Source organism: Suncus etruscus, chromosome 3 (genome assembly GCF_024139225.1).
Source record: "Suncus etruscus isolate mSunEtr1 chromosome 3, mSunEtr1.pri.cur, whole genome shotgun sequence".
NCBI classification, from domain to species: Eukaryota; Metazoa; Chordata; class Mammalia; order Eulipotyphla; family Soricidae; genus Suncus; species Suncus etruscus.
The window spans coordinates 92,362,478-92,388,948 of NC_064850.1; the positions used below are offsets into that span (position 1 = coordinate 92,362,478).

The window sequence follows — 26,471 nt, forward strand, 5'->3', positions numbered from 1 at the left end:
GCCCAACCCTGCTCTGCCCTGGGCCTGTGCACGCAGGATACTCAGGCGCTTCTGTTTCAGCCCTTGTGGGGAGCAGGATTTCACCCCCAGATCTACAGGCCCATCCCAAAGGCCCATCCCAGTGTTCAGAATCCTACAGGCCCATCCCAATGCTGAATGTAGCAGGGCCTGGCACAGCCTGCAAATTCCCTTTCAGGGACCCCATGAGTTGTAGCATGGCTGTGCATAGACTGCGATGCCTCCCTGGGGCCGCGCGATGGCGCTGCGGATCCATGGCGGAGGGGGGGCGTGCTCGTACTGGGTGTCTGGGACTCTAGGCGCGGGGGCGGAGAGGAGGTGCTGGGTGCTGCTCCGGGCTATTCCACTCCTCCGGGGCTGGAGGGTTGAGTGGGGCGGGGCACTGAGCTCGGACCAGCCCGTGCTGGCTTCTGATTTCCGTCCAGGGGTCTCAAACTCAATTTACCTGAGGGCCGCAGGAGGCAAAGTCCGGGTGATCCTTGAGTGCAAAGTCTGTAGTAAGCCTTGAACATTGGGGGGTGTGACCCAAGCAACTAAAACCGAACACAACATAAAAAGATTCCTCTAGGGCAGGGCCACAAAATGTTGTATGGAGGGCAGCAAATGGCCCGCGGGCCCGAGTTTGAGACCCCTGCTAGGCCCTGCCAACACCTGCTTCTTTCTAGTCTTTTTCCCCAGGGGCATTTCCCAGGTGGGAGGTTCAATCCCACCAGGATTTGACATTCATTTGTGGGGTGTAATTTAAGCCTTTGCTCAAGTGCCTGTTGATTGTCATCTGTGAAGTTACATTTTTCGACCCACTTTTGTGTTGGGTGGTTTTGATTTTTGTTTTTGCGTTGTGTCAGGCATATGATATGCACATATCTTCATCCAGTTAATCAGTGGGTGAAGTTGTTTTGATGTATGTGTATTTTGGGGGTTGTTCTGTTCAAAAGCTATTTTACTTTGATGTCATTCCTTTGATTTATTTTTACTCTTATTTCCCTTGTAATTTGAGAAATGATACCTTGGAGATCAAATATTTTTCTTTCCTTTATTTTTGGCCACACCTGGCCTTGCTCAGGCTTTATTTCTAGCTCTGTGCTCAAATTCACTCCTGGTGATGTTCAGGTGACCATATGAGGTGTGAGAGGAGCCAGGATTGATCCTACTTGGTTACATGCAAGGCATGCACCTTACCTGCTTTAATATCATACATTTTTATTCGTACCTATTTCTTTCTTTTAATTTTTGTTGTTGTTATTTGTTTGCTTTTGTTTTGGGGTTTGGGGGCCATACCCAGTAGCACTGAGAGGTTATTCTTGGTTCAGCACTCAGTAAACCACCCCTGGTAGATTCAGGGGCCAAATGGGATGCTGGAGACTGGACTAAGGTTGGCCACATAAAAGGCAAATACTATTTGCTGTGCTATTCCAACCCCTTCTTTCTATTTTACAACTTCAGCTTTCCACCAAATCTTTAACCCATTTTCAAATTTTTGTTTTGACATTAGTAATCCAATTTTTTTTTTTTGTTTGTTTTTTGTTTTTTGTTTTTTGGGCCATACCCAGCGGTGCTCAGGAGTTACTCCTGGCTGTCTGCTCAGAAATAGCTCCTGGCAGGCATGGGGGACCATATGGGACACCGGGATTCGAACCAACCACCTTGGGTCCTGGATCGGCTGCTTGCAAGGCAAACACCACTGTGCTATCTCTCCGGGCCCTAGTGATCCAATTTAATTTAATTTTTTTGCATGTGGATATTGTTTTCCCAGTACTTTTTGTTAAGGAGACTTTCCTTGCTCCATTGTATGCTTTTGTCATAAGTTAACTGCCTATATTTGTGTGGGCAACTGTCTTGCTTTGTATCTATTTATATTTTGATACCAGATTCTCTTGATTACTGTCAATTTTTAATTTAATTTGAAGATTTGAATTCAAACAGCTTGATATTTTTATTTTTTTCTCAGAATTTTTTTTTGCTGTTTGAAGGTTTTTGTGACTCGTGGGAGTATTATTTTGATGGGGGTAAGTATTATCTATTCTAGTCCATTGAAAAATGCTGTTGGTATTTGAGACGGATTGCACTGAAAAGTATATTTTGCTGTATGGCCCTTTTAAACAATGTTTATGTTCTCAGTCTATAAACCTGAACCATTTTTCTATTTATTTGTGTCTTTGATTTTAAGTGTATAGGAGTTTTCAGTTCAGAGATCTTTCATATTTAAATGACTTAAGTTTTCATTTGCTGTTGTTTCAGTTGTTGTTTCTGTATAATAGGGATTATATTATATTATATATCCCTATATGTAATAGGGATTATTATATATTGCCTATTCTGATTCATTTTCCCTTTATAGAAATGAAATATTTGTGTTGTTTTGTCTATTGATTTGTGCTCTGTCACTATACTGTATGTGTGTATATATATTATTTCTCATAATTTTGGGTGGAGTTAGGATTTTCTGAGTATGTCCATCTCATCAGCACACATTGGGAGTTTTACTCCTTTTCCAGCTTGGATTTCTTTCATCTTTTTCTCTCCAAATTATTCTTGCAAGGGTCACAGTGTATTCTGTAGTACTGATAAGAGCAGACAGGCCTTTGACCCAGATCCAGGGAAAACTTTCCCTTCTCATACCATATGACAGCAGTGCATGGTCCTATATGACCTTCCATGATGAGTTCTTTCTGTTGGTATCAAAGTCTATTTTTTTTTTAATTTATCAAAGGTCATTGAATTTTGTCAAAGGCTATTAGCAAGGCTCCTGGGTGAGGGCGGGGGATGGGGGGAATGCTCATGTGAGAGGAGCCAGGGAACCCCCTGGCTTTTGGGGGATACTGCCATTCCCCTCTTGGTGCCATTGCTGCAAGAGGCAGGAAATGGATGCCTTCATGTGGCCTCTGTTCCCTGACTCCTCTGTGATCATGACTGCAGAGACAGTTCATCTCTGTGAGGATATGTCCCTCGGGTCTAGGTACCTGCAGGAACTCAGGTCAGACCTGCTGCATTTGGTTCTGACCCTTTTTGTCTCTAGTCTCACTCCCACCAACTGCCCAGACCAGGCCTGTGAGGTGCTTCCTCACCTGGACACTGGGCTCTGAGGTCTGGAGATCTTGGAATGTGCTCCTAGGGATTGGGGCCAACCTGCCCAGGGAGGTGAGTCTGCTACCACCTCATGCAGTGTGGAAAGTGCTTGTGCAAAGGGGCAGGAACTGTCTTGGGCTCCTGGGGCTGATGAGGGAAGGCCCTGACCCTTTCCTGAGCAGAAAAAGGTTTGTCCTCACCCTCCCTCCTGTGTCTGGTTTTCTGCATAGGGAGAAGGGGTTCAAGATCCAGTGGGTGGATGACACACATGCACTTGGTGTCTTTCCCTGCCTGGAGTCAGGTGATGCAATTGCACTGGGGCTGGCTTGGTTCTTGAGCCCTTGTTAAGGGATTGCAGCTTGTTCTGGGGAGGTCTCCAGGCCTAGATAGAAGGGGTGGAAACCTTCCCATCTCACCAGTCTGGAATCTCCAGGAAGTCTGAGGGAGCAGAGCACTCAAGTCCCCATGTTCCTATTCCCAACTCGGTTTGAAAGTGACATTGCATCCAGGTGGCATCAGTGAGTCCTGGTCCCAGGCAGAGCCCTCACATATGCATATGCTCTGTGACAAATCTAAGAACACCACTTTCATAGCCTGGAAACCTCAGACACTGGCTTTGTATGTGGCTTGAGCACAGGAATTCTCATTCCTGTTTCTACATGTTTTTTTTTTAATGCAGGTGATGTGGTTTATGAAAGTGTTACTACCATCTAATTGTTACTACTAAGTGTTACTACTACTAATATTAGGGTTTGTTTTCATTGGCCATTGTCTGCTCTCTTGCTTTCTTTCCTTGTCCCATCTCAAGATGTCCCTCCTTGAGGCCACCTGTTATTTCTTTCTCTTTCTGATTTATGCTGCTTAATTGACATCTGGGAAATGCATCCATGATGTAGCAAAATGAAAGGTTCATCTCTTCTCATGGCTGAATAATATTCCATTGGGTATGTGTGCCACCTCTTTGTCCATTTATCTGTCAGTGGGCAAGTGGGAGAAATATTTCTGCACTGTAGATTTCACAAAGAGCTGATATACAAGCTTCATAAAGATGCACAATAAAAAGCTTAAGTCATCAATGAAAAGCAAACATCCCATCAAAGAGGGGGCGATGGGACTGGAGAGATAATAAAGCAGGTATACCCTGGTGTCGCATAACCTCTGAGTGACTCCTGATCAGAGCCAAGAATAAGTTCTGAACACAACTGGGTGAACTCCAAAAACAAAAAGTAAAGTGGAGGTGGGAGAAAGAGCTGAAGAAAGGCCTCACCATGAAAGAGAGCTGGCCAAAGACATGGAAAAATGCTCAACGTAACTGATGACCAACAAAATGCAAACCAAATGACAGTGAGATATGCCACTTGGTGTTTCTGCAGCCTCAGAACTAGGTTCCTGGCTGGCCCAGACAGGCCTTTGTGCCGAGCATGCCCAGTTTGAAAGGTGCCTGCACCTGCTGATGGGCAACACTGTCCCTGTCACCCCTAACAGATCTTGTCCCAGAGCTGCAGAGGTGCTGTCCCAGAATCATAGGTGCTGGGGCCTAGCCCTGACCCTGGTGCCAGTAGCTGGTCTGCTATCCTCCAGGGAGGAAGCAGGGTCCCTGCACAGATCTCTGTGCCCAGGCAGCCCTGTCTTAGCTCCAGGTCACTGCAGCCCTGGGGTGGTGGTACACACTTGACACTGAGAACCCTGTGATGGTGAGTGGCTGGTGTCTGACTTCAGGGCTGTGCTGTGCATCCCACCCCACCTCGACTGAGAGTTGACCCCATACTGCCCTCCAAAGATGAGGCCTGACCTCTGGATGTCCCTTGGGGTCCAAATGCACCTGTTGTCCCTGCATTCTTGACAAACATCAGTGGGCTGTCTTGGCCCCATTGGCCAAGCACAAGGTTCCAGAAGGGCTGCGGCTTATCTGTAGAGCTTTGCCTCTGTGCCCACAGAGAGGTACTGTGTTCTGCATCAAAGGGGCCACCACTCCATCCCTTGGGCAGTCTTTATGGAAGCTCCTGTAGTGCAGTGAGAGTGTCCAAAGCTCTATTCCTGCACATGGTGGCCTGGTTCAGAGTCAAATGAGACACAGAGGCTGTCAATGTCTTTATTGGGAGCTTCAAGTATGTGTGTGTGTGTGTGTGTGTTTGTGTGTGTGTGTGTGTGTGTGTGTCTGCTATGCCACCTAACTTGGGTGGGGTCCACACCCAGGACTGTGGCTGTAGCACCGCTGTGTTCCCTGACCCACACCCCCACTCGGAATCTTAGATGCACCCCTCATGCAGGATCTCTGCTGTACTTCCCAGGCCCCAGCACCTGCTCTGAAGGCCAGTGAGAGTCTCAGAGTCTTTAAGCACCGTCGGAGTTTGAGCAATGGACAGGGAGGAGATAGCTGAGGCTGGGCTCGGGTGTACATGTGATTATGAGGGGAGCTGTGGGGCAGGAGACCCAAGGGGAGGGGAGATGAAGCCACAGCCCTGGTGTGGGGGCCCCCATTGGCCATTGTGTCCCTTGAAAGAAATTACCCTAGTATTGGGTACTGAGAGGGTGGCATCAGCCTCAGCCTTGGGATGGATGTGGTGTGGACAGGACCTACGGGGCCACCTCTGTATTCTGTTCTTGACTAGGTGCTCTTGGTGAGGCCCCATGCCATGTGGACAGCCCAGCTCCTGTGGCTCTCTTTCCAGGACTAGCAGCACATGCTCCCGGCGTGGCCCTGGGTGGGTGCAGAGCAGGGCTGGCAAGGGTTGCATGGGGTCACCAGACAAAGCTGGGGAGACATTGGGGCCCGAAGACTGGAGGCGACCGGAGTGGTGTCTACAATGGGGAGAGCTGGTTGTTTATGAGTCCGCTGAAGTGGTCAAACTTTCTCTCTGTCTCTTCACTGAAAGAACCACCTGTGGGAGGGAAGGTACAGGGAGGTTGGTGATCCACATGCCAGCCACCTTCTGGCACCCTCTGCCAGGTGGTTGGGCTCTCTGTGGAGAGTCACCAGAACATCAGCTCATAGTCCAGCCCGACAGGTGCGGGTGCGCTTTCTTTTCAACCGAAGAGCCTATGATGGGCCCAAAAGTTCTGTCACCTTCTTTCCAGCCAGAAAGAAGGCCCTTCCCCTTCTTGCCTGGCTGTAAAAACAAGGGAAAGGCTCCACAGTGACCGCCAGAACCAGAGCTAAGGCTCTGGCTCCCAGTTCTCCCCAGGAAAAATGATACCAGTGCCCGCAAAGTGCTGATGCCTGCATCTTTGAAGTCACATTCATAATGAGGTGGCAGCTTCAGTTCCAGCCCTTAAATAGATCTGGGGTCTGTGGGGGCCCAGCCCACTGGGCGCCACCCTCTTGCCTTGGCCAGAACCGGCTGTGAAAACCTTATCCAGGCCTAAGTGCTGAAGTGTCCCCACCCGCCAATCTTGCAGCTGTTGTTCTTGGTGAACTAGGCAGCTCTGCCCTGCCCGTGGGGGTTGTCGGGGCTGTGGGCTGTGTGAGGGTGACCTGCACCCCCACCCCACCATCTGGGGCCTCACCAATGTGGCAGTTGTACATCCAGATGCGGTGGCCGTCGTAGCGGGTCCTGCACTTCATGATATTGTTGGTGTAGTCAGACTCTGCCACCTCGTAGTTGGGGTTAATGATAACCTGGGGGCGGAGGAACACAGAGATTGGGGTGTTTCTGCTGAGCCACAGCTGGCTCCTTATTGCTGGGAGCATAGGAGAGCCAAGCTAGAGCAGCAGGCACAGCTTGGCGCTGAGCAGGCAGGGGGCAAGGAGGCTATGTCAGCCCCAATCCTCCTGCTAAATACACTGGCGCCCCATAAGGCTTGAGGTTGAGAGAAATAGGAACTGGGTGAGGTCTGGGGGAGCTAGTGAGCGGGCTGGGGAGAAAAATTAAAAGAGGGCTGGGAATGGTGTACTCAGGTTGGGGTGTGGAGGACAATTGTGGAGGACACAGGCTTGGAGCCTGTGCTTATGATGGGCACATGCTATCTTGCCCCTTCCAGGCCTTGGTGACTATCACCCAGAACCCATTAGTCCTTTCCTACCTACCAGGGAGCATATAGCATCCCCTTCCTCTGCACCCCTTCTTAGAGGCCAAAATGAAGGAGCAGAATTGGGCATCACTGAGAACAAAGGAGCAAAATAGGGCCTCACTCAAAGGGTGTGGAGAGACATAAGCTCATGTAGACTGCTTGTGGAGAAAGTGGCGAGCAACAAGCTGGCTTCCCTGTGTCCCTGCATGGCAGCCCAGGGGGACAGAGCTGCTCTAGAAAGCACAGAAAGGGGCACTTGGAAGCGAAGGAACAAACGAATATTCTCTAGCTTCAGGGTTCTTAGAAGAAGCTGCACAGGACCTGTCTGTGGGCTGAGCTTGCAGGGGAGAAGGTATGGAAACAGGTGTCTAGCTAGTGCTTCCTGTCCCATAAGACTGCTGGAAAGGAGGAGAAAGAAGGGAATGTCTAAGGAGAGGGAAACGACCCAGCTCTGCCTGCGGACTTGATTTTGTTCACCGACAGACATAACTGTGGCTCACAGCCCAGTAGACGGAGCACCATTATTGTTGACCATGAACTGTACCCCAGGAAGCACCCCCTATAGATCTGCACTATACAGTCCCCACATTTCTGAACTATCCAAACTCAAAATCTATGAGGGTGAATGGGAAATGACAAATTCTCTCAGAAACATGTGGGACCAGGAGGTAGAGAGAATAAGGATTAAGAAAAGCCACTGAGACTGGGGAGCCATCGATCCTGCCTCTGAGTCTGGGACAGAAGGTCCCAGCATATAAGACCACTTTTCCTGGCTTGGCTTACTCCTTTCCTGGGCAGTGTGTGGATGCTGGGCTGGACAAGGGTGTATTGGGACAGCAAGGAACAGTGGTCCCCTGCTGGACCTTCTTGTGATAGAAACTCCAGGAGCCACAGGCATCAGCCTGGGCTGATCTCAGGTATATTTTGAGCTCTAACAATGCAGAATGTAGAGTTGGGATGAGCCAGGTTTGGCTGGGCTGAGAAGAGAAATAATGCCCCTCTCTGGAGACTGCACCCTCCTGGCCTCTGCCAGGCCTCCTGTGTCTGCTTTCTATGAACCATGGTCTGTACATACACAGCCTTTGCCAAGATTCACAGGGATCCACTCTCACCAGCCAAGTGGTGGCAAAATCAAGCATGAGCCACTCTTCAGATACATTTGATATCTAAACTCAAGAGCTCAGAAGCGCTCAGAGCCTGTAGCCTGGGGCCCAGGGACCAAGTGCTTGACTTTTGATTGCAGCTTTAGAAAGTGCCCAGAAGTCTCCAGCCCCTCCATAGAGGCCGTCCTTTTGAGGTGCTCCCAGTGGCCCCACAGTCTTAGTGGGAGGAGCAGATGGGAGGCCGAGGCCCAGGCCCCTCCTGGGTCTACCCTTCTACCTAGGTAGACAGTGTGTTCCACAGGCATTGGACAGGCTTGCTCCTCATGGGCCTCAGCCACACCTGTTCTGTAAGAAGCATATGTTCTGCAGAGGCAAACACATGCTCCTGAGTGGCTCTTTCTGAGACTGAATTGGGAGCGTGGCAGGGGTTTCACAAAGGGCAAAGACCACCTGAGACTTGGACCAACTCAGGCTGCAGGTATGGATGGAAGGGGCTGGCCTAGGTCAGCACTTCTGCAGGCCCGAGAGCTGTGGAGACTTGACCTGTGGCCTAGGTATGGGACCCAGGCTAGATGGACTCCTTGCAGCCTCTCTGGACTCCACCCTCAGGAAGGAGCTGCCTCTCTGGGCTTTACCTGAAATATATAGTCTCCAGGGGGTACGTCGGTGATGTCCACCCACTGGCAGTCGATGTCATGGCGATAGACGTCCCAGCAGCCCATAGTGATTCCCTGCTCGCCAAAGTTGGCACACTCATAACTCTTTTGGATGTCTGTGGGTAAGGCAGAGGGAAGCTAAGTCACCATGCATAGTGGTCCTGCCTAAAGCCTCAGGTTTGGCCTAAAACGCTGACATCCACAGGAGGGGTGAAGTTCCTCCTAGCACTACCCTGCCTCCTGCCTCACCCCCACCTGCTGCTTCACTTAGAACCAGTATCTCTCTATCTCCTGGGCTTCTGATCCATTTCTGTGCGAGGCCCTGCTCAATCACACAACACAGTTTCTCCAGGAAGCCATTATGTCCTTCTGGCCTCATCTGGGATTACAAGTGTTCACTGAGAGCACGCTGGGCCCCTGGGGTAAGACTGCAACCCCTTGTCTGCAGATCCAGCCATGCTGTATGGCTTTATGACCTCCCATACTGCCAAGTCACCCACACAGGCACTGTAGCAGAGTGGGGTTTACTCAGAAGCACCCACGAACTCCTTTGAATATTCCTTCTACACCAAAGGTGTGCTGCAGTAGGGACCAGCCTGTGGCTTTCTGGGGCTGTGGGCAGAACATTTCTGTGTTGGGGATTGATGGGGGTCCTGGAAACTCTAAGGGTTCACTGGAGCTTGGTTTCAAAAGGCCAGAGTCTGAGACTTGACCATTTGGCAGACAGCAAGAAGAGACTTGCAGTCATTCATCCTCGGGGGAACCCAGGTATTTCTTGAGCCAGGCTTTGGACACTCCTGCTCCCAGCCACAGAGGCTCTGACAGAGAACAGCCACATAAGAGTCAGCAGTAGCCTGGAGTCTGGGAGTCCATAGTTACCTCCTTCACACTCCGTGTCTTCTAAACAGAAGCTGGCTTTGTGGCCCTCCGCCACCTTGGTCCCGTTGAGGCTCAGCAGGTCGTAGTGGGTGAACACTTCCATGCTGTGGTAGTGCCTGCAGGCAAGAGGGGACACCCCAATTCAGGTTCACTGCAACCATGCCGGCAATGCCTCGATGGCCAAGTGTGTGGATCACTAGGAGCATGGCCCAAGGTGTGGCTACCTGTGCAGAGCAAGTGCTGGCTGAGCATGTGGGTGGAGGCAGCAGCCTGAGAGCAGAGCTCTGGAGAAGGGGCTGTGGTGGTGGTGGTGGTGGGGGCATCCTTGGTGGCCTGAGTTCTCCTTGCCCTGCAAGTGTGTCTCTGGACCAAGTGAAATCAAGTGAGGGACCCAGAACCAGTACAACTAACTCAATATACAAGTCATGTGACTCTTCCTTCTTATGACATTTCTAGGGACAGATAATACAAATCAATTTGTGATGATTTCCAACCATCATTCTATGACAGGGGTTGGGGGGCTCCCATGATACTCAATTCAGTTAAGTTGAGAAAGGAACAGGATGCAGGGGGGAGCCTGAGAGCATCTTGGGAGCCCTGCAGTGGAAGGAGACATCACAGGCATGGCCAGGAGAGCAGTGGCAAGTCCCTGAGAGGTACAGCTGAGGCCCAGTGTGGGGAGTCATGAGAGGTGGCAGGGACCCTTTCATGCTGAAGAGTCTGCCTAGTTTCACATAATTGGGTCTTGTCTACATGGGGCAATGCCCACCATCAGACCTGGCAGCAATATATGTGGTTCCAAACCATCATGGGACACTTGGAATCCTTGAGCTGTCTGGGGCCTTAGTAGGCCCATCCTGAACACAATGTGTCTGTCTCCAGGCTCTGCAAATCTCCTAACCATTGTGTTGTCCATCACAGGGACATCTGGAACATAGGACGCTGAGAAGATCCAGTGTCCAGGGCCTGGGACAAAAGGACACTGTGTCCTGAGTTCCCCAGGGCTCAGGGCGGAAGCGCTCATGTGAGCATGTAGGGTTCTTGAAGGGCAGAGGGGAGAAAGGGCAGCTGCAGTCTCTATCTCAGCACCTTGTCCTCTGGGATGCTCCCTTCTGGCCTCCACCCCTCTGACCTCTGGCAGAGCAGGATTCAAAGGAGAGGCTTACTGGGAGGAAACAGAGGCCTTTTCCCTTTACCCCTGGGGCTTATACTAAAAACAACACTGCAAGTTTCTAAGCTGGGCTTCCCCGAGGGCCCATGTGTCTGGTGAACAGACGCTGAACTGGGGGCTGCTGAGCTCATTCTCAAGGACACAGTTTGTAGCTGCGGAAGGGATGATTTGGCCAGAGTGTATTTTGGCACTGAGAAAACAGGATGAGCCATAAGGTCTGACTCACAGCTTCAAACATGTCTGCGTCTCTCCGAGAGGGGCTTCTGTGGCCATGTTTACCAGCTGGAAAGACTGAAGAGAAATGGTGTCTGTTCCATTATCTAAACAATCCAGGGAGTCCACAGACTGGCTGTTGTGAGCTAACCTCCCCGCAGGCCTGCTCTGAGCCTTTCCGAGTGCTTCAGTTTTTCCCCTGGAAATACCAGAGGAAAATGCTGGTCTGTAGCCTCCGCACCAGTACTGCCTCTGTTCCGGCACCTCAACTTTACCTCCCAGCTCAGGAGAAATGTGGACCCACATTGGCCTGTCCTCCCCAGCGGAAACCAGAGAGGCAGGAGTGCACAGCCGGGCATTCATGGCTGAGGTCACTTGACTTCTGAGAGCCTAAGGGAATCCTGGGTAGAGACAGAAAGTCCAGACTTGGGAAGACATTCCAGAATAATCGGACCCTGGACAAAGTCCTAGTAACTAGCAGGTAGGAGAAAGACCTGTCAGTGCTCAGGGTACAGGGACAGTGGCTTCAAGCTTTCATGCCTGAAAAGTGGAAATAGGAGGAAGGAGGGCCAGAGAGGAGAGGTACATATTGTGCCTGCAGGAAGTCCTGGGTTTGATCCCTGACACTGCTGAAAATTACTGTCAAGAACTAAACAAGGATTAGCCCTTGAGCATCACTGGGTATATCTCTACTCCTCAAAGAAAATAGCAAAAGGAGACTAAGGAGACAGTACAGAGAGTAGAGTACTTGACTTGCATGCAGCATATCCCAGTTCAAACAATTGCTAACTCCTCAGAACAGAGCTAGGAGCAATCTCTGAGAACAGAGGAACAAGTAGACCCTGAGTACTATTGGGTGTAACCCAAAAATAACTCCTAAAAGGAAAGATTTTGTTATGTGTGTCAGAGAAGGGGGGGGGCAGACACCTTATGAGATGCTGGGGATTGAACTCAGGTTAGCTGCATGCAAGGGCTCGCTCTGTTGTACCATCGCTTCATCCAGCCCCCTTATAAATAGGAAGATTTCACACCCACCATGGCAGACTGAAACCCTCTTTTTGTTTTGTTTTGTTTTGTTTTAGCCAACATAATGCTCCTGTGTCCTCTTTAGGACACAACCAGGGTGGACCAGGGAGGTGCAGAGCTGCACTAGACCCATGTGGCCCATTCCCTGGGACAGGGGTAGCCTGGGGTTCTGGAACTATGGCCCCAATCTTTGAGATGAGAGGAGCAATGATCTTTGTGTTCATCTGAGCTCCTGAGAACAGTCATTCACAGCTCTGCTGGGAATGCTTTTCTCCAGGGACACTGATCTTAGCTTGGATTCTCCATTCTGGGCTGCAAGTAGTTTTGAGTTAAGGAAGTGACGCAGGAAGTTCCACCTAAAAATTAATGTTTCTGGGTGGGGGAAAGACTCCACAGAGGGTGGAGCCTGCTGAAGTCCTCCTGAGTGCTAGGGTGGCAGTGGGGACTTTTTCTGTTCCACAGTACTCATGAGCAAAGGTTTACAGTACCTGGAGGGAGGGAGCTTGTGTGTGTTGAGCCCCAGTCTCCCCACTGGGCATCCTAATGTAGAGCAGAGATGGAAAGCACAGGAAAGGAAATGGGTGGGAGAGTCAGCTCAGCAGAAGCAGAAGCACCCCCTGACGCCAGCCAGCATATTCTAAAGTCCCCTCACCTGGTGTTTGCCCAGACACAGGTTTGTCCAGGCCTTGTCATGTCTGGGCACCCAGCAGGTAGAGGCGGAGATGCAGAGATCTACTCAGGGGACTCTGAAGGCAGAGAGGTGCTGGGATACCAGAAGATTCTCCCTTGCTCTCCACCTTCCACATCAAAGAGGACCCACACACTTTCTTGGAAATCAGTTAAACAAATTGTCCCCAAAGAGACCTAAAAGTAATTAGGCTAAAAGCGGTGGCAGAGACGGGCTCACTAGAGATGGTTTTGGGGAATGAGGCTGGAGGATTTCTGTGCCCCACACTCAGCTATTCTGGGGAAGTTGGGAGGATTGCTCTGCCTGGCTGTTGAAGGGAAACCCTGTGGCTGGAACTCAGCCCCCTTAAGTGAAGGCCACATTCTGAGCTGAGGAATCCTGCTCAGTGTGCACAACCCGTGGAGATGAGTGTCAGATAAAACCTTTTTTTTTTTTTTTTGGTGGGGGAAGGTTTGGGCCACACCTGGCGGCGCTCTGGGGTTACTCCTGGCTATCTGCTCAGAAATAGCTCTGGCAGGCACGGGGGACCATATGGGATGCTGGGATTCGAACCAACCACCTTAGGTCCTGGGCCGGCTGCTTGCAAGGCAAGTGCCACTGTGCTATCTCTCCTCCCCATGTCAGATAAATTCTTAAGATCTATTTAAATCAGAATTACTGGTCCACTGCTGGGGCCTGTGCTGGATTCTGCTCAGGACAATGCATGATCCCCAAGGCACTGCCAGTGTGACCTCTAGTGGCCTGCAGCACTGCCCTCCACAATTTGAGCAGCACTAACAAAACAGACAAAAGCAGAGGCTCCTAGCCTAGGGGATCAGCACAGCGATGGGTGAGCTCTGAGTCTGGAGAAGCAGGGACCACGAACTAGAGCCAAAACTTCCTTGTGTGCTTGGGCCAGAGGTACACAAATAGACCCCACTCAGAGCTGCTACCCCTGGAAAGGGTGATTCTGGCTGAGTGCCTAGCTTGGCCCATGCCCTGCCAGCCCTTCTCTGAGAGGGAAACTGTGAACATGCCTCTGGCAAAAGGGTAGCAAAGGGGTATGCGAGGGTGCAAATTCTGTGGGCATGGGCAATGGGAGTGGTGAATATTGAATGTTGGTTGTGACTAGTCCTGTAGACTGGTGTGGGTGGGTCTGTTTGTCTGCAGGGACCTTGGGAAAGATCTAGGCTGCCAGACCTGGTGCAGTTAGTAGAGGTACAAGGAGGCGAGTTCAGGGCCTCTGTTGTCTGAGGAGTTACAATATACATTAGAGTTTCTCTGGTGGATGAGTGGGGCTAGAGCAACACTTGGTCATGTTAGAGGCTACTCCTGACTCAGGGCTCAAAGGTCACTCCCAGTGGTGCTCAAGACTGAACTATAGCAGGGAAAGTTTCTTAACCCCTGTTCTCTCTCTCTGACCCCAAACGCCCAGTTACCATGGAACACGAGTGTCCTGTGGAGTATGAGCTTGCCGGGGATGCGCTTGGAAGTCACTGACCAAAGGATAGTAAAAAGTCCGTTTTCTCACATTAGCAGTGATGGTACTAGGAAGGAGAGAGCTCAGGGAAGTGGGTCTGGGAAGGAGAAGGACATGTGGAGAGAAGTGATGAAGGCTGAGGCAGGCCTGACCCCAACCCACCATCTGGCCTCTGTGTTGAATCTAGGAACTACTATCTGCATGACCCTGGGCTCAGTGTTACTGGGCCCTGTAGGAGGGGCCAGTCTGTTGATGGAAACATCGGATAGGAGCCGCACCTGTGGCAGTCATGCCAGATCCACGCATGGCGGCCATTCTTGGGCCGGAAGTCAGACTGGCCATTGTTGTGGATCTGGGAGGAGAAGCGCAGAAGTCGGCGGGTGCCCCTGGTAGGGTCGGTGTGCACAGCGGAGGCCGACAGGCAGTTCTCTTCCATGGCACACTGCAGTAGGACCATGGGCCGGTCCTCCAGGTAAGTGGTCTGCTGCACCGTCTCTGCATTCAGGACCAGATCAGGGGCAGCTGGGGAGACAGACAGGAGCCAGCATCATTCCCTCTGCCCTCCACCACACATACTTCGGATTCTTACAGGGACAACAATTCCCTCACTGCATGCACCCACTCGAGAGCATGCATGCACACACACGCACGCAAACACACACACACACACACACACACACACACACACACACACATCCTACACCTCATAACCATACCCAGCCCCTTCAAGAGGGTCTTTTTAAGAGCATCTTCCTCTCTTGGGGAGCACGACCTCAGACTCCTGTTCCCTTTTCTTTCTCTGAGAGTGCTCTCACCATCTCTGTAGAAAGCAACAACTTGGGGCAAATGTAGATAGTCCTGATGAGGGGTATTCCATGGTCTTAATATTAAACCTCACCACTATGTTGGTTTTATTTTGGACCATATCAGTTGTGTCCATGGCTAATTCCTGGCTTTTTGCTCAAGCATCACTCCTAGAAGTGCTTGGGGAATTGATCTGGGTTCAGCTGTACTATTTCTCTGGTACATTCTTCCTATTTTGGGGGTGGGGGGTTGGGTCACACCCGACAGCGCTCAGGGGTTACTCCTGGCTCTATGCTCAGAAATTGTTCCTGGCAGGCTCAGGGGACCACATGGGATGCTGGATTCAAACCACCGACCTTCTGCATGCAAGGCAAGCACCCTACCCTCATGCTATCTCTCCGGGCCCCCATTCTTCCTATTTTTAAGTGGCAAGATTTTCCATAATAAAAGCAAACAGCATGAAATTTTGTTTCCAACACACTTACTCTATTTTGTTTGTTTGTTTGTTTGTTTGTTTTTGTTTTAGGGCCACACCTAGAGGTCCACAAGGCTTAAATCTGGCTCATCATTTAGAGCAGCGTTTTTCAACCACTGTGTCTTGGCATACTAGTGTGCTGTGGGAAAAATTCCAATTTTATCTGTAACATGCAGCTTCAGCTCACAAATAGACCAGTCATTAGATTATTTCATAATAAAGTAATTATAAAATAATTTCTTTGTGTTTATTTGATTCCTATGCAAGAGAATTACTTTATATATAGTCAATATAGGCACAGAGTTAAAAAATTTTTTTAACATTTTCTAATGGTGGTGTGCCTCATTATTTTTTTCATGAAAAAAGTGTCCCTTTGCACAAAAAAGTTGAAAAACACTGATTTAGAGATCCCTTATGGTGGTGCTCAGGGAACTATCTGTAGTGCTAGGGATTAAACCTGAGTTGGATGTATGCTAGGCAAGCACTCTACCCACTGTGCACTCAATTTGGCCAGAAAGACACTCTTATTTCCTTGGTCTGGGAATGCTACATCTGTATTTGCAACATGTTATACTGTGTGCAGACTGATTGTCTACAAGTGTTTCCCTTAAATATATCCAGATACATTCACTTCATGAATACATAATGTTTCATTCATACTCTTTCAATTAGAGGTGAAGGGCTGATAAACTTCCTATGTACATAACTTTATTTCCTCAGAATATATTTCTCTAAGTGAAATTGCAAAGAGACAGGGCTGCCCTTTTCTCCATTTTGGAGGTGCCAGAGGTTTGAACCCAGAGCCTCCCACATATGAGGGATGAGCTCTATTACTAAGCCATGTACCCTGCCAAAGGAGGCTTTTTTGGCTTTTGTTTTTTGGGGCTACACTCAGCGGTGCTTAGGTGCTTTGACCTCAGAAATTACTCCTGGCAGACTCGGGGGACTATATGGGTACTGGGGATCAAGCCTGGGTCAGCAGCGTGCAAGGCTAAGTCCCTACTCACTGTGCCATTACTCTGGCCCCCAAGGTGGCCTATTTTTAAGGTAAACATTTCGATGCATTTGGCAAAGCACCCTCTTGACAAGTTTCCCCAGTTTCCACCCACATTGTTGCTCTGCTTGAGTTTCTTCCCTGAGTACATTGTTTAAAACAAGCTCAATTTACTCAATTAGTGCATTGCACTAGCAGGTGTTAACAAACAAAAAAATACCAGTGAATATGCTTCACATTTGTTCAACAATTATTTGACTTCTTTAAAGTAGATAAACCATTAATTCCCCTTTAAAAGTGAGGCTGTGCTTCCCTAGAACCATGAAGTTTATGAAAATGTCATATGTGAATTATGGAAAAGATAGATACAGCCTCTATCATCTGATATGTGACTGTGGAGTCTGAAGTCTGTGTGTGTCTATGAACTGGACCAAGCTCCAATTCCCAGGGCCCAGGACACCCAGCTGCACAGCCTCCTCCCCAACCCTGGGGCTGCAAGGAGCACAGTAGCTGGTCTGCCAACACTCATAGAACTGGATCATGGCAGAGCACAGGTCCACCTGAGGGCTGGGAGATAATGGTCTGAAAGGGACAGATGACAATATGGATAGGGAGAGCAGGACAGATGTCAGGAGGCTCCAACTGGTTGGGAAATAGTTTCTCTTGGAGGGAATAAACCAGGATACAGCATTTATGAAACAGAATGCTCTGGGCTTTGTGGTGGGGGGGGGGCGGAGGGCATGCATTGTGTGCACTTATCTGTACACTAGTCAGTTCTCAAGGGACAATAGCTCCTCAGCTTACCTTTGGACTAAGGAGGGAGTCCTTGGAGTTTTTCTGTCTAGGAAAGCAGTTCCTCCCCATTGGGGAAATTGATCTGTACTTGGTTGGGGTCTGCATTCTCGCCCATACTGTGGAATGCTCTGTTCACCCCGACATTCAAACATCCTCTATTAGCCTCTCAGAAGCCTGCACTCATCCACTCACTGACCGAGTGTGAACACAGTGGGTTTCAGCTGCTGATTTGGACCTGGTGCCAAGGCGGTGGAAATCCAAGGCAAAACCTTTCTGCTACTTCATGGAAAAGTCATGCCTAGTATACTCAGGGCACTGAATGGGTCAGGTAGAAATATCATCATAAATATTGATGCATGCACTTTAAAAACAATGGCTTTATTTCTGCATTTGTAGTTCATAAAATATTTTTCCTGTTTTCAGCCCGCAGCATGAAGAGGCTGAAACCACTGTGGCAGGCAGAGGCGGATCTGGACAGTGCCCATACCTAGAAGAGGGGTCTTTTCCAGGACCTAGTTCTGTTTCTGTCTTCGGGGAGACTATGAAATACATTAATGGTTGAGTTTTCCTCTTTTCTTTGACTAGGAAGCTCACTTTGGAATTCTTGTCACCACTTAGTAAATGTATCGGAAAGCTCAACACTTTTTTTTTTTTGGTTTTTGGGCCACACCCGGTAACGCTCAGGGGTTACTCCTGGCTATGTGCTCAGAAGTCGCTCCTGGCTTGGGGGATCATATGGGACACCGGGGGATCGAACCGCGGTCCGTCCAAGGCTAGCGCAGGCAAGGCAGGCACCTTACCTCTTGCGCCACCGCCCGGCCCCGGAAAGCTCAACACTTTTAAATCACTTTTGGCAATAGAATTGAGAGACAAATAAGGCAAAAATAAAGTTGTCTTGTATTTTGATTTTGGGGCCATACCCAAAGAGCCTAGAGATTGTTTTGCTCTGGACTGGCCCCTGGGGGTGCTCAGGGCCATGTGTGATGCTTCAAATTCACATGAGTGAAATTCACCTTGTCACTTGTCTCTTTTCACCTCAGTTATGTTCAAGGCAAGAGCTTTCCCTCCTGAGAACTCTAGTCCCTTTGGGCTATTTTTCCCCCCTCTGGGACAGTCTTACCTTTGGGGTTTTTTATATATATATATATATATATATATATATACATATATATTTTTTTTATTTAAACACCTTGATTACATACATGATTCTGTTTGAGTTTCAGTCATGTAAAGAACACCACCCATCACCAGTGCAACATTCCCATCACCAATGTCCCAAATCTCCTTTCTCCCTACCCAATCCCTGCCTGTACTCTAGACAGGCTTTCTATTTCCCTCATACATTCTCATTATTAGGATAGTTCACAATGTAGTTATTTCTCTAACTAATCTCATCCCTGTTTGTGGTGAGCTTCATGAGGTGAGCTGTAACTTCCAGCCCTTCTCTCTTCTGTGTCTGAAAATTATTATTGCAAGAATGTCTTTCATTTTTCTTAAAACCCATAGATGAATGAGACCATTCTGCATTTCTCTCTCTCTCTCTCTCTGAGTTATTTCACTTATTGGACAGTAAAACCTACTTTTCTTTCATCCGCTCTTATCATTATCTCCTTCATATTTCCTGGTGCATGTATTACCTTAGTCTCATTCTGAAAAATGAGGCAAGTTAAAATAGAAATACACCCACAGGCAGAGGGGTATTTCCTGCTGGAGGCACCTCCACCTCCCAGGTTGGGAATGGTGTGTGGGGTGTCCTCCTCTTAGGGGAAGCTACAGCATGGGGTGGAGCTGAGCCTCTGGCCTGGGGCTGTAAAGTCCTCACAGAGGGAATCCCTGAGGGATTGAAGGGAGACTCTGGTGCAGTCCAGGTTCATCTCCTGGTGCTCCTTGTGGCGAATAACAGCGCCTGCTCAGAATGTCTGTCAGAACAACTAGACATCATAGCAGTGGATCGGCCCTGCCTTGATCAGCTAGAAGAGTGTCAGATGGGGTCTCGTGTCTCATCCGCCAGCCAGCATCTTTCAGCTGGGGCTGGAGAAGGCTAAGTACAATTTGGGGTTGCAGCAAGAGTTCAACAGGGGTCTAAAAGTAATGGCCCCACCCCTGCAGTTCTCTCTGAGGCAGGGGGGGGTGGAGGGGAGGGGGCTCCTACAGGGGGTAAATCCTGCTCTAGTTCAGATTTCTAGCTCTCGTCTCTAGAATCTTCAGAATTAGAGGGCTGTAAAGGAGGGAATGCTGCAGGAACAGAGAAGATGCTCTCATGGAGTAGTGTTTATTGTGTGTCCCTTCCAGAACCAGATTCTTTTTTTTTTTTTTTTTTTTTTTGGTTTTTGGGCTACACCCGGCAGTGCTCAGGGGTTACTCCTGGCTGTCTGCTCAGAAATAGCTCCTGGCAGGCACAGGGGACCATATGGGACACCGGGATTCGAACCAACCACCTTTGGTCCTGGATCGGCTGCTTGCAAGGCAAACGCCGCTGTGCTATCTCTCTGGGCCCTCCAGAACCAGATTCTAACAGAGTTCTCATCCCCACTGATGGGTGAGCACAGTGAGTCCAGGTCACTTCAACTGTGCACAATGGCCCAGTGAAGGAAATCCTGTACTGCCTCCTTTCCTTTTGTATGTAGTCCATCAGGTTCTGTGGGGTGCTAGGTTCTTCATCCTACCCCACTTGTCTGTGTTCAGCTCACAGAGATCAGAACCTCACCTGGCCTAGCAATGAATACCTGATGCCAGCCACAGAAACCCCAGGAACTCACTTTCTGAGCAGGCGACTCCAGCCACAAGCTGCATCCCACCATCAGGGCAGGTCACATCCTCGTCACGCCGGCAGTGACCCAGCGACAGCTCTGTACCCGAGCACTTGACGCCGCTCATTATCACTTTGTTGGCATCGGTGTTTCCGTGCCAATACCAGAATTCCTAGTGGAAAAATCATCCAAAGAAATGCCAGGAAGCATCTGAAACTTAGGTTTTTGCACATTTTGTAACTTTCAGTCATTGAAACGCCTTTATTGGGCCTTTTTCCTAGACTCAGCAGTGGCAGCATAAGTCACACAGCAGGGGCAGAAGAAGGATTCAATACTCCTTGGGGGTTAGGGCTGAGCCACTGAACGATGCTGGGTAGGAAGGCCGGCACTCCCACTGCTGTCCACTCCCACCTAGCAGGCCAGGCATTCCCATCACATCCTACTCTCTTTTCCACCCAAGCGTGAAGATTCCTCAGATTACTACCTTAGATGCTGCCAACTGGCCAGCAATGGCAGAAGAGAGGAAGTCACGTGCCATTTGAACCACACGTGCCAACATTTATTCCACATCCCCGCAGCCTATTGGTGGTTTTTCTGGAGACATGCCGATAGGGCCCTCATCCTCTGGAATGGACACTTCTAGAAGGGATAGGCCTTGTGCTAAAGAGCAGATTTGGTGCTAACATCTAGTTCACGCCCCAGCCGAGAGGCACAGGCATCTAAGGATGACCCAAAGGAATAAATAACTGACACTGTCCTTCACTCTTGCAGGGAGTCCGAGTACCTGCTGGAAGCAATACTTTGGAGTATTGGCAGGGATAGAGCCCTGGGAGCACAGGCTGCCCCTGGTACTGAGAGGAGCTGCCCAGCCTGGCCAACTGCAAGGGTCCATGGGGTTCAGAAGAGTACAGAAGTCTCTGCCTTGCTTCTAAAGAACTGCTGGGTCGTGGGGAGCAGAGCAAGAGGGCGTACAATGCCTCTTGTTCCGTGAGCAGTTTGAGGAAAGAGTTTTGACTTCCGGCAGGAATGGGGGTGAAGTGGCCACAGCCTGTCATTTACACAGGTCAAGTGGGGGTGCTGTTCTGAATAGACCTGAGCTTTCTGCCTGCTCCCCATCAGCTTTTCTCCCAGTATTCTACTGGGGCGCCCTCACCCACAGCATAAAGTCCAGACTGTGCCCACCAGGGCTGGACTTGGCATTTCTGGGCTACCTTTGGGGGTGGGAGCTTAGCTGTCCTCAGCTGTGTCAGCCCAGTGCACACAGCTGTGCCCCAGATGTGACAAGTGTGGATGTCTGCCAGGACTCAGTGGGAAAAGTAAGAGCCAGCAGGAACTCAGAGTTCTCGTCACAGGGTCTCTGGGTCAGGAAGTCTCCGTTAATCAGAGATGGAGCTGCTTCCCTTTGCAAAATGCACCTCCGGACTCCCTAAGACCAGACCTTAGACCAGGCAGATTTTAGTAATCAGAGTTGAGGGGCCTGGTTAAAACTGCCATGAGATCCTGCTTCCTGCTCTGAAGGGTTCAGGGACTCTGCCCTCCATTTCTTGGGGCCTGGGAAAGGTTTGTGGGAGATGGAGCTGGATGGCACCCACCAGAGTCAGGTCAGCTGACGAGGAGCAGGGCTACTCACCTGGAAGGCTCTGTTGGCAAAGCCCAGGCCCAGCTGCCGGCAAACCACCATTGACTCCACGATGCCCCAGTTCTCACCACACACTGTCCCCCAAACGAGGGACCCGTTCCTCTCTGCCAGCACCTCCACCCGGCCCTCATAGGGGTTCCGACCCCCGTTCAGGCGCATCTGTGGATGAAAGGAAGGCAGGTCACTGGAAAGGATGGGATGATGCCCCCCACTGCCATGGCTCCATGCCCAACAGTGCTACCTAAACCCATCAAATTATTTTTCCTTTTTTATCCCTTTTATTTTCTATGGACCACACCCAACAGAGCTCAGGGCTTACTCCTGGCTCTATGCTCCTAGGTGGTCCTCAGAGCAACCACAGTGGAGTCAACCACAAGTACATACCTGCACTATCTCTCCGGCCCCATGGACTCATACATTTCAACAGCCTCATCAAGAACCCACTTGTGGGGCCGGAGAGATAGCACAGTGGCATTTGCCTTGCAAGCAGCAGATCCAGGACCTAAGGTGGTTGGTTCGAATCCCGGCATCCCATATGGTCCTTTGTGCCTGCCAGGAGCTATTTCTGAGCAGATAGCCAGGAGTGACCCCTGAGCACAGCTGGGTGTGGCCCAAAAACAAAACAAAACAAAAACAAAAACAAAAAACCCACTTGTGCAGTAGGACCAGCATGATTTGACTTTTGTCTCCAACTCCAATGGGGATTCTTCCTGAGTATTGGGAAGAATCTCCCTCTGCTCCCCGTACACCACAGAAGCCAGTTGCTGGGCTCTGTCAGCTCATTTCAGCTCCCAACAGCATCCAAGCTTATCTCTCCTTCTAGAACTCTCTTCTGAGATCCACAGGACAGTTCCACTTGGCGCTGCAGAGACACTACAACTCATCCCCTCTCTTTCCCTAAACTTGGCCTTCATCTCCCTGGAGGAAATCGGAGAGGGCCATTACCAGGGCCCAATCCAACAGCAGCTTCCAAAACAGGCTACAGGTTCTCCTGGCTGGCTTCTGGCTAGCTAAAGGTTCCTGAGCATCACTAGCATCAAATGAGCTGGAGAGGTGGCAGGGTCAGCCAGAAGTCTTACCTCAGTCCAGGGAGGGTACCAGGGAGAGGAGGAAGAGGCCTCCCCAAATCCTGCACTTCCCTTTCCTGCACTTGCAGTTGGAACAGGGAAGGAAGTGCAGGATGCTGAATGAAGAAACAAAATGCATCTTGCGTGGAGTAATGTGAGCCCACGCATGCACGGACAGTGTTTAGAGGAGGTTGTGGTCAGCCAGTTTCCACACTTACTGGGGGGGTGAAGGAGAGGAGGCGAGTAACTGAGCCCAGATGTGAGCAGGCAGGAAGCACTTTCCAAACTCCCTTTCCACACCCGCTGGTTCTGCAGCCAGGCCAGACCCACAGCTTGCAGGGAGTGGGAGGCCAGATGGGGTGTCACTAACCCCATGGTTTGGGGCCTGGGAAACGCTTCTGCTAGTCCCAGAGGCATTCTTGGCCTCCATTCCACTGAGCCATGCTTTCCCACTGGGGACAGAAATAAGGTTTTTCTGAGGTGTCTTGTTCCACACCGTGGCCTTTCAGAGATTCCATAGGCAGCTCTGCTTCCTAATAAATGGGGCAATGAGGAGACTTTGCTTCAGGTTCTCAGAGGAGGGAGCAGGAGTCTCCAAGGGTGAGGTCAGCAGCCTCCCAGAGTGAAGGAACTCATGGTGCAACTAGAACTAAGGCGGTGTCTCCTCCCCCCAGTTGTAATACTCTCAGGGAAACTCATCTATTTAATAAAGCTTGGAGGAGGTGGTGCAGTCAGACTTCACCCAGAAGTCCCCAGGAAAGAGTCCTCAGGAGGGACATAGGCCTGCTGCCCCCAGATCTACCTCCAGAAATAATTCCACTGCTGAAGAATGTACAATGCTATGTAGCCCAGAAAACTCAGGCAGAGATGGAGATTGAGCGACCCCATGGTGCTGCCCAATGCCAATGCAATTCAAATTCCTGACAGACCGTGTTGTGATCCACCATTGACAAGAACACTGGGGCTGCCCAAGTAACCTCCTTTCCAGGAAACAGAAACCCTATGTCTACCCTTGGGACCAAAATGGCATGTATGAACCTCTTCTACAATCCACATGCTAAAGGCTCAGCCCCGGGGCCTAGAACCCTGAGGAAGGTGTGAGTGGGCTATGTTGGCCTGGCTGGGCATTCAACCTAGTCTGGCTTGCCACACAGAGCATTTCTGGAAGATTTCACTTTTTTTGCTCTCTGTCAGGGCCTGAAAACCTGGCTGCAGCTACCTCCCTACCAGTCTGGATGGAGGATCCTCGACTCCCACATCACTCTGTACAATAGCTGCCATGTCTTTCCACACCTCAGGCAAATGCATGGCCTCGCCTAGAGTCACTGTAATCCCAGCTGCTCACAGGGTAGTGGACAACAGAGCTGGGTTGAGAGGTGTCTGCAGGAAACGAGGAGAAATTTGTTCTAGACACCAATGACCTGTTGGTGCCAAGGTCAGACCTCACTCCAGAGTTGGAGAGATGCCCAGGCTTTTCATGCAGGAAGCCCTGGTTCCTGGTCTGCATTGGAGAGTCCCTTGACCACCAGCAGGAGCGATGCCCAAACACAGAGCTAAGAGTAGCCTCTGGCACCATCAAGTGTGGCCCCAACCAAGCAAAGAAAATCACTCACCTTTTTTTGGAAGCCCATGGCAGGGATGTTACACCTCACCCCAGCATCTTCCTCATGGTTGCAGCCCTGAGATTCAGCATTGAACTTGCAGTCTGTGATGGATTTCTCGCTCCCTGTACACTCAATTTCATTCAGATGTATGGGTCCAATCCCTGCAGAAAATGGACATATATGGTCTATCAGGAGAATGACCAAAAGACACTTCTGGAATCAGGACATGAGTTTCCATTCCCCAGAGCCTACCTTCCACCTGTGCCCTGGCAGAACTTGCTTAATTGATTTGAAGGGGACAGACCTAGAAGGGCTCAGGGATTACTCCTGGCTCTGCACTCAATCACTCCTGGAAGGCTCAGGGAACTCAGGGAACTTGACGGATGCTGGGGATCAAACCCTGTTTGGTGATGGCAAGGCAAGGGCCCTGCCTGCTATATCTCTTGAGTCCCCAGAACTTGCTCCTTGTCCTGGGTCTCGCTGTTCCCTGAGAGTAAAATGTTTGCTACTAATTTCCAAGTGACCTTGGTCAATTCACTTAGCCTCTCAGCATCTTGGCATTCTTAGGGGCACAGGATTTTGGATAAGCAGCTACCAATGTTCCTTTTCTTTTTCTTTTTCTTTTTTTTTTGGTTTTTGGACCACAACTGGCGATGCTCAGGGGTTACTCCTGGCTGTCTGCTCAGAAATAGCTCCTGGCAGGCACGGGGGACTATATGGGACACCGGGATTCGAACCAACCACCTTTGGTCCTGGACTGGCTGTTTGCAAGGCAAACGCCACTGTGCTATCTCTCTGGGCCCCCAATGTTCATTATCAATGCCAATAAATACTTCACAAATTTAAATCTGAAAGGAGAATAATTAGTGTCAAGTTAGGGTCCCTGTGGGAAATTGGTTGCACTCTGTAATCTGAGTGGAGATAAATAATGGATTTAGAAAATAAAGGGACAGACAGGAAGTGTCAGGGAAACCACAGGACCCCAGCCTGCCAGAGCATTGGCTGATGCCATGTGCAGGCATGAAGGCAGCTAGCCCCCAATGGCCCACAGGTTCTAATTGCTGTACTTGGGAGTCCTGGCAATGTTCTTACCTGGGGAGGCACAAGGAGAAAGTTTGGTCTCTCTTGTTCATCTAGCTCCCACCTTCTTCGAATTCCTACTCTAGCCATGTCCTCCTGCTTCAGGGTTCTTGGGTATTATGGAGCACAGAAAGAATGGCCTCTGGGAAGCAGTGACCTCTGGGGAAACTGACTCCTGAGAGCTAGCAGACACTGCTCTATCTCTAATAATGTCCAGCCCCAGAAGGAGCTTCCCAACTTGATAACCTTTCAGCTCAAATCACTAAACCAGCTCTATGCATCTGTCTCTTTAAGGGGGACCAGCCCAACTCTGTGGCCCCTGGGCCACAGGGGCTCCACCACCCCACTCTTCTCCCTTCATGCAGATCAAACTTGCCAATAACTTCATGTCCCCTCCACTCTGCTTTTCCCTCTGCCCCTCCACAAGGAACATCTCAGGTGTGTGGTCTGGTCCTGCTCAGCTTCCAGTGGCAGCAACAGCCCTTTTGGCTTCTTGGCCACCCCTCAATCACAGGGCACAGCAGCCCCAGAAGCTTGTAACAGCTCTTGCCAGAGCCCAAAGGCCTTTTCTGGAGCTGCCTTCTCTTCTTCTCCTGCTGCAAGGCCATCACTATCTTAGAGTCCATGTCTCAGCTCTACCAACTCCCCATGAAGTCCAGCCTTGTTACCTCTTTTGGTGCAAATACAGTGGCCTCAAATTCCTGCCCCATGACCTGAGACATGGTAAGGGCTGCGAGATCCTGATCTCATCCTTTGGGGTTCAGCTCTGATACACCCTCCTTGGAGCTGGTGAGTGCCCTTGGCTTCACCTTGTGTTCAAGTGACTGTTCTAAGCATTCCCATCTTCCTTGGTGCCCCAGCCTTCTTGGGGAGAGGAAGTGCTCCAGATGGTGTCTGAACAACAACCTAACTTCAGATGTTGAGCCGGGGCTGGGACTTGGTGCTGAGAGAGTGCTCAGTTCTGAAGGATTCA

General features: G+C 50.1%; 1 protein-coding gene across 2 annotated transcripts in view; it reads right to left on the bottom strand.

Annotated features, from left to right (window-relative positions):
- Nucleotides 1-5,812: 5,812 nt before the first annotated feature.
- The window catches only part of LOXL2 (lysyl oxidase like 2), a 60,578-nt gene continuing 39,919 nt past the window's right edge, over nucleotides 5,813-26,471 (bottom strand). For both annotated transcript variants that reach the window (XM_049769442.1, XM_049769441.1), the window contains exons 6-13: nucleotides 24,428-24,579; nucleotides 21,739-21,906; nucleotides 20,118-20,280; nucleotides 14,569-14,812; nucleotides 9,734-9,849; nucleotides 8,834-8,970; nucleotides 6,592-6,703; nucleotides 5,813-5,966 (exon numbers count right to left, since the gene is read on the bottom strand). In XM_049769442.1, the coding sequence (XP_049625399.1) occupies nucleotides 5,887-5,966; nucleotides 6,592-6,703; nucleotides 8,834-8,970; nucleotides 9,734-9,849; nucleotides 14,569-14,812; nucleotides 20,118-20,280; nucleotides 21,739-21,906; nucleotides 24,428-24,579 (1,172 nt within the window). In that variant the 3' untranslated portion in view covers nucleotides 5,813-5,886. The remainder of the gene's footprint in view (nucleotides 5,967-6,591; nucleotides 6,704-8,833; nucleotides 8,971-9,733; nucleotides 9,850-14,568; nucleotides 14,813-20,117; nucleotides 20,281-21,738; nucleotides 21,907-24,427; nucleotides 24,580-26,471) is intronic.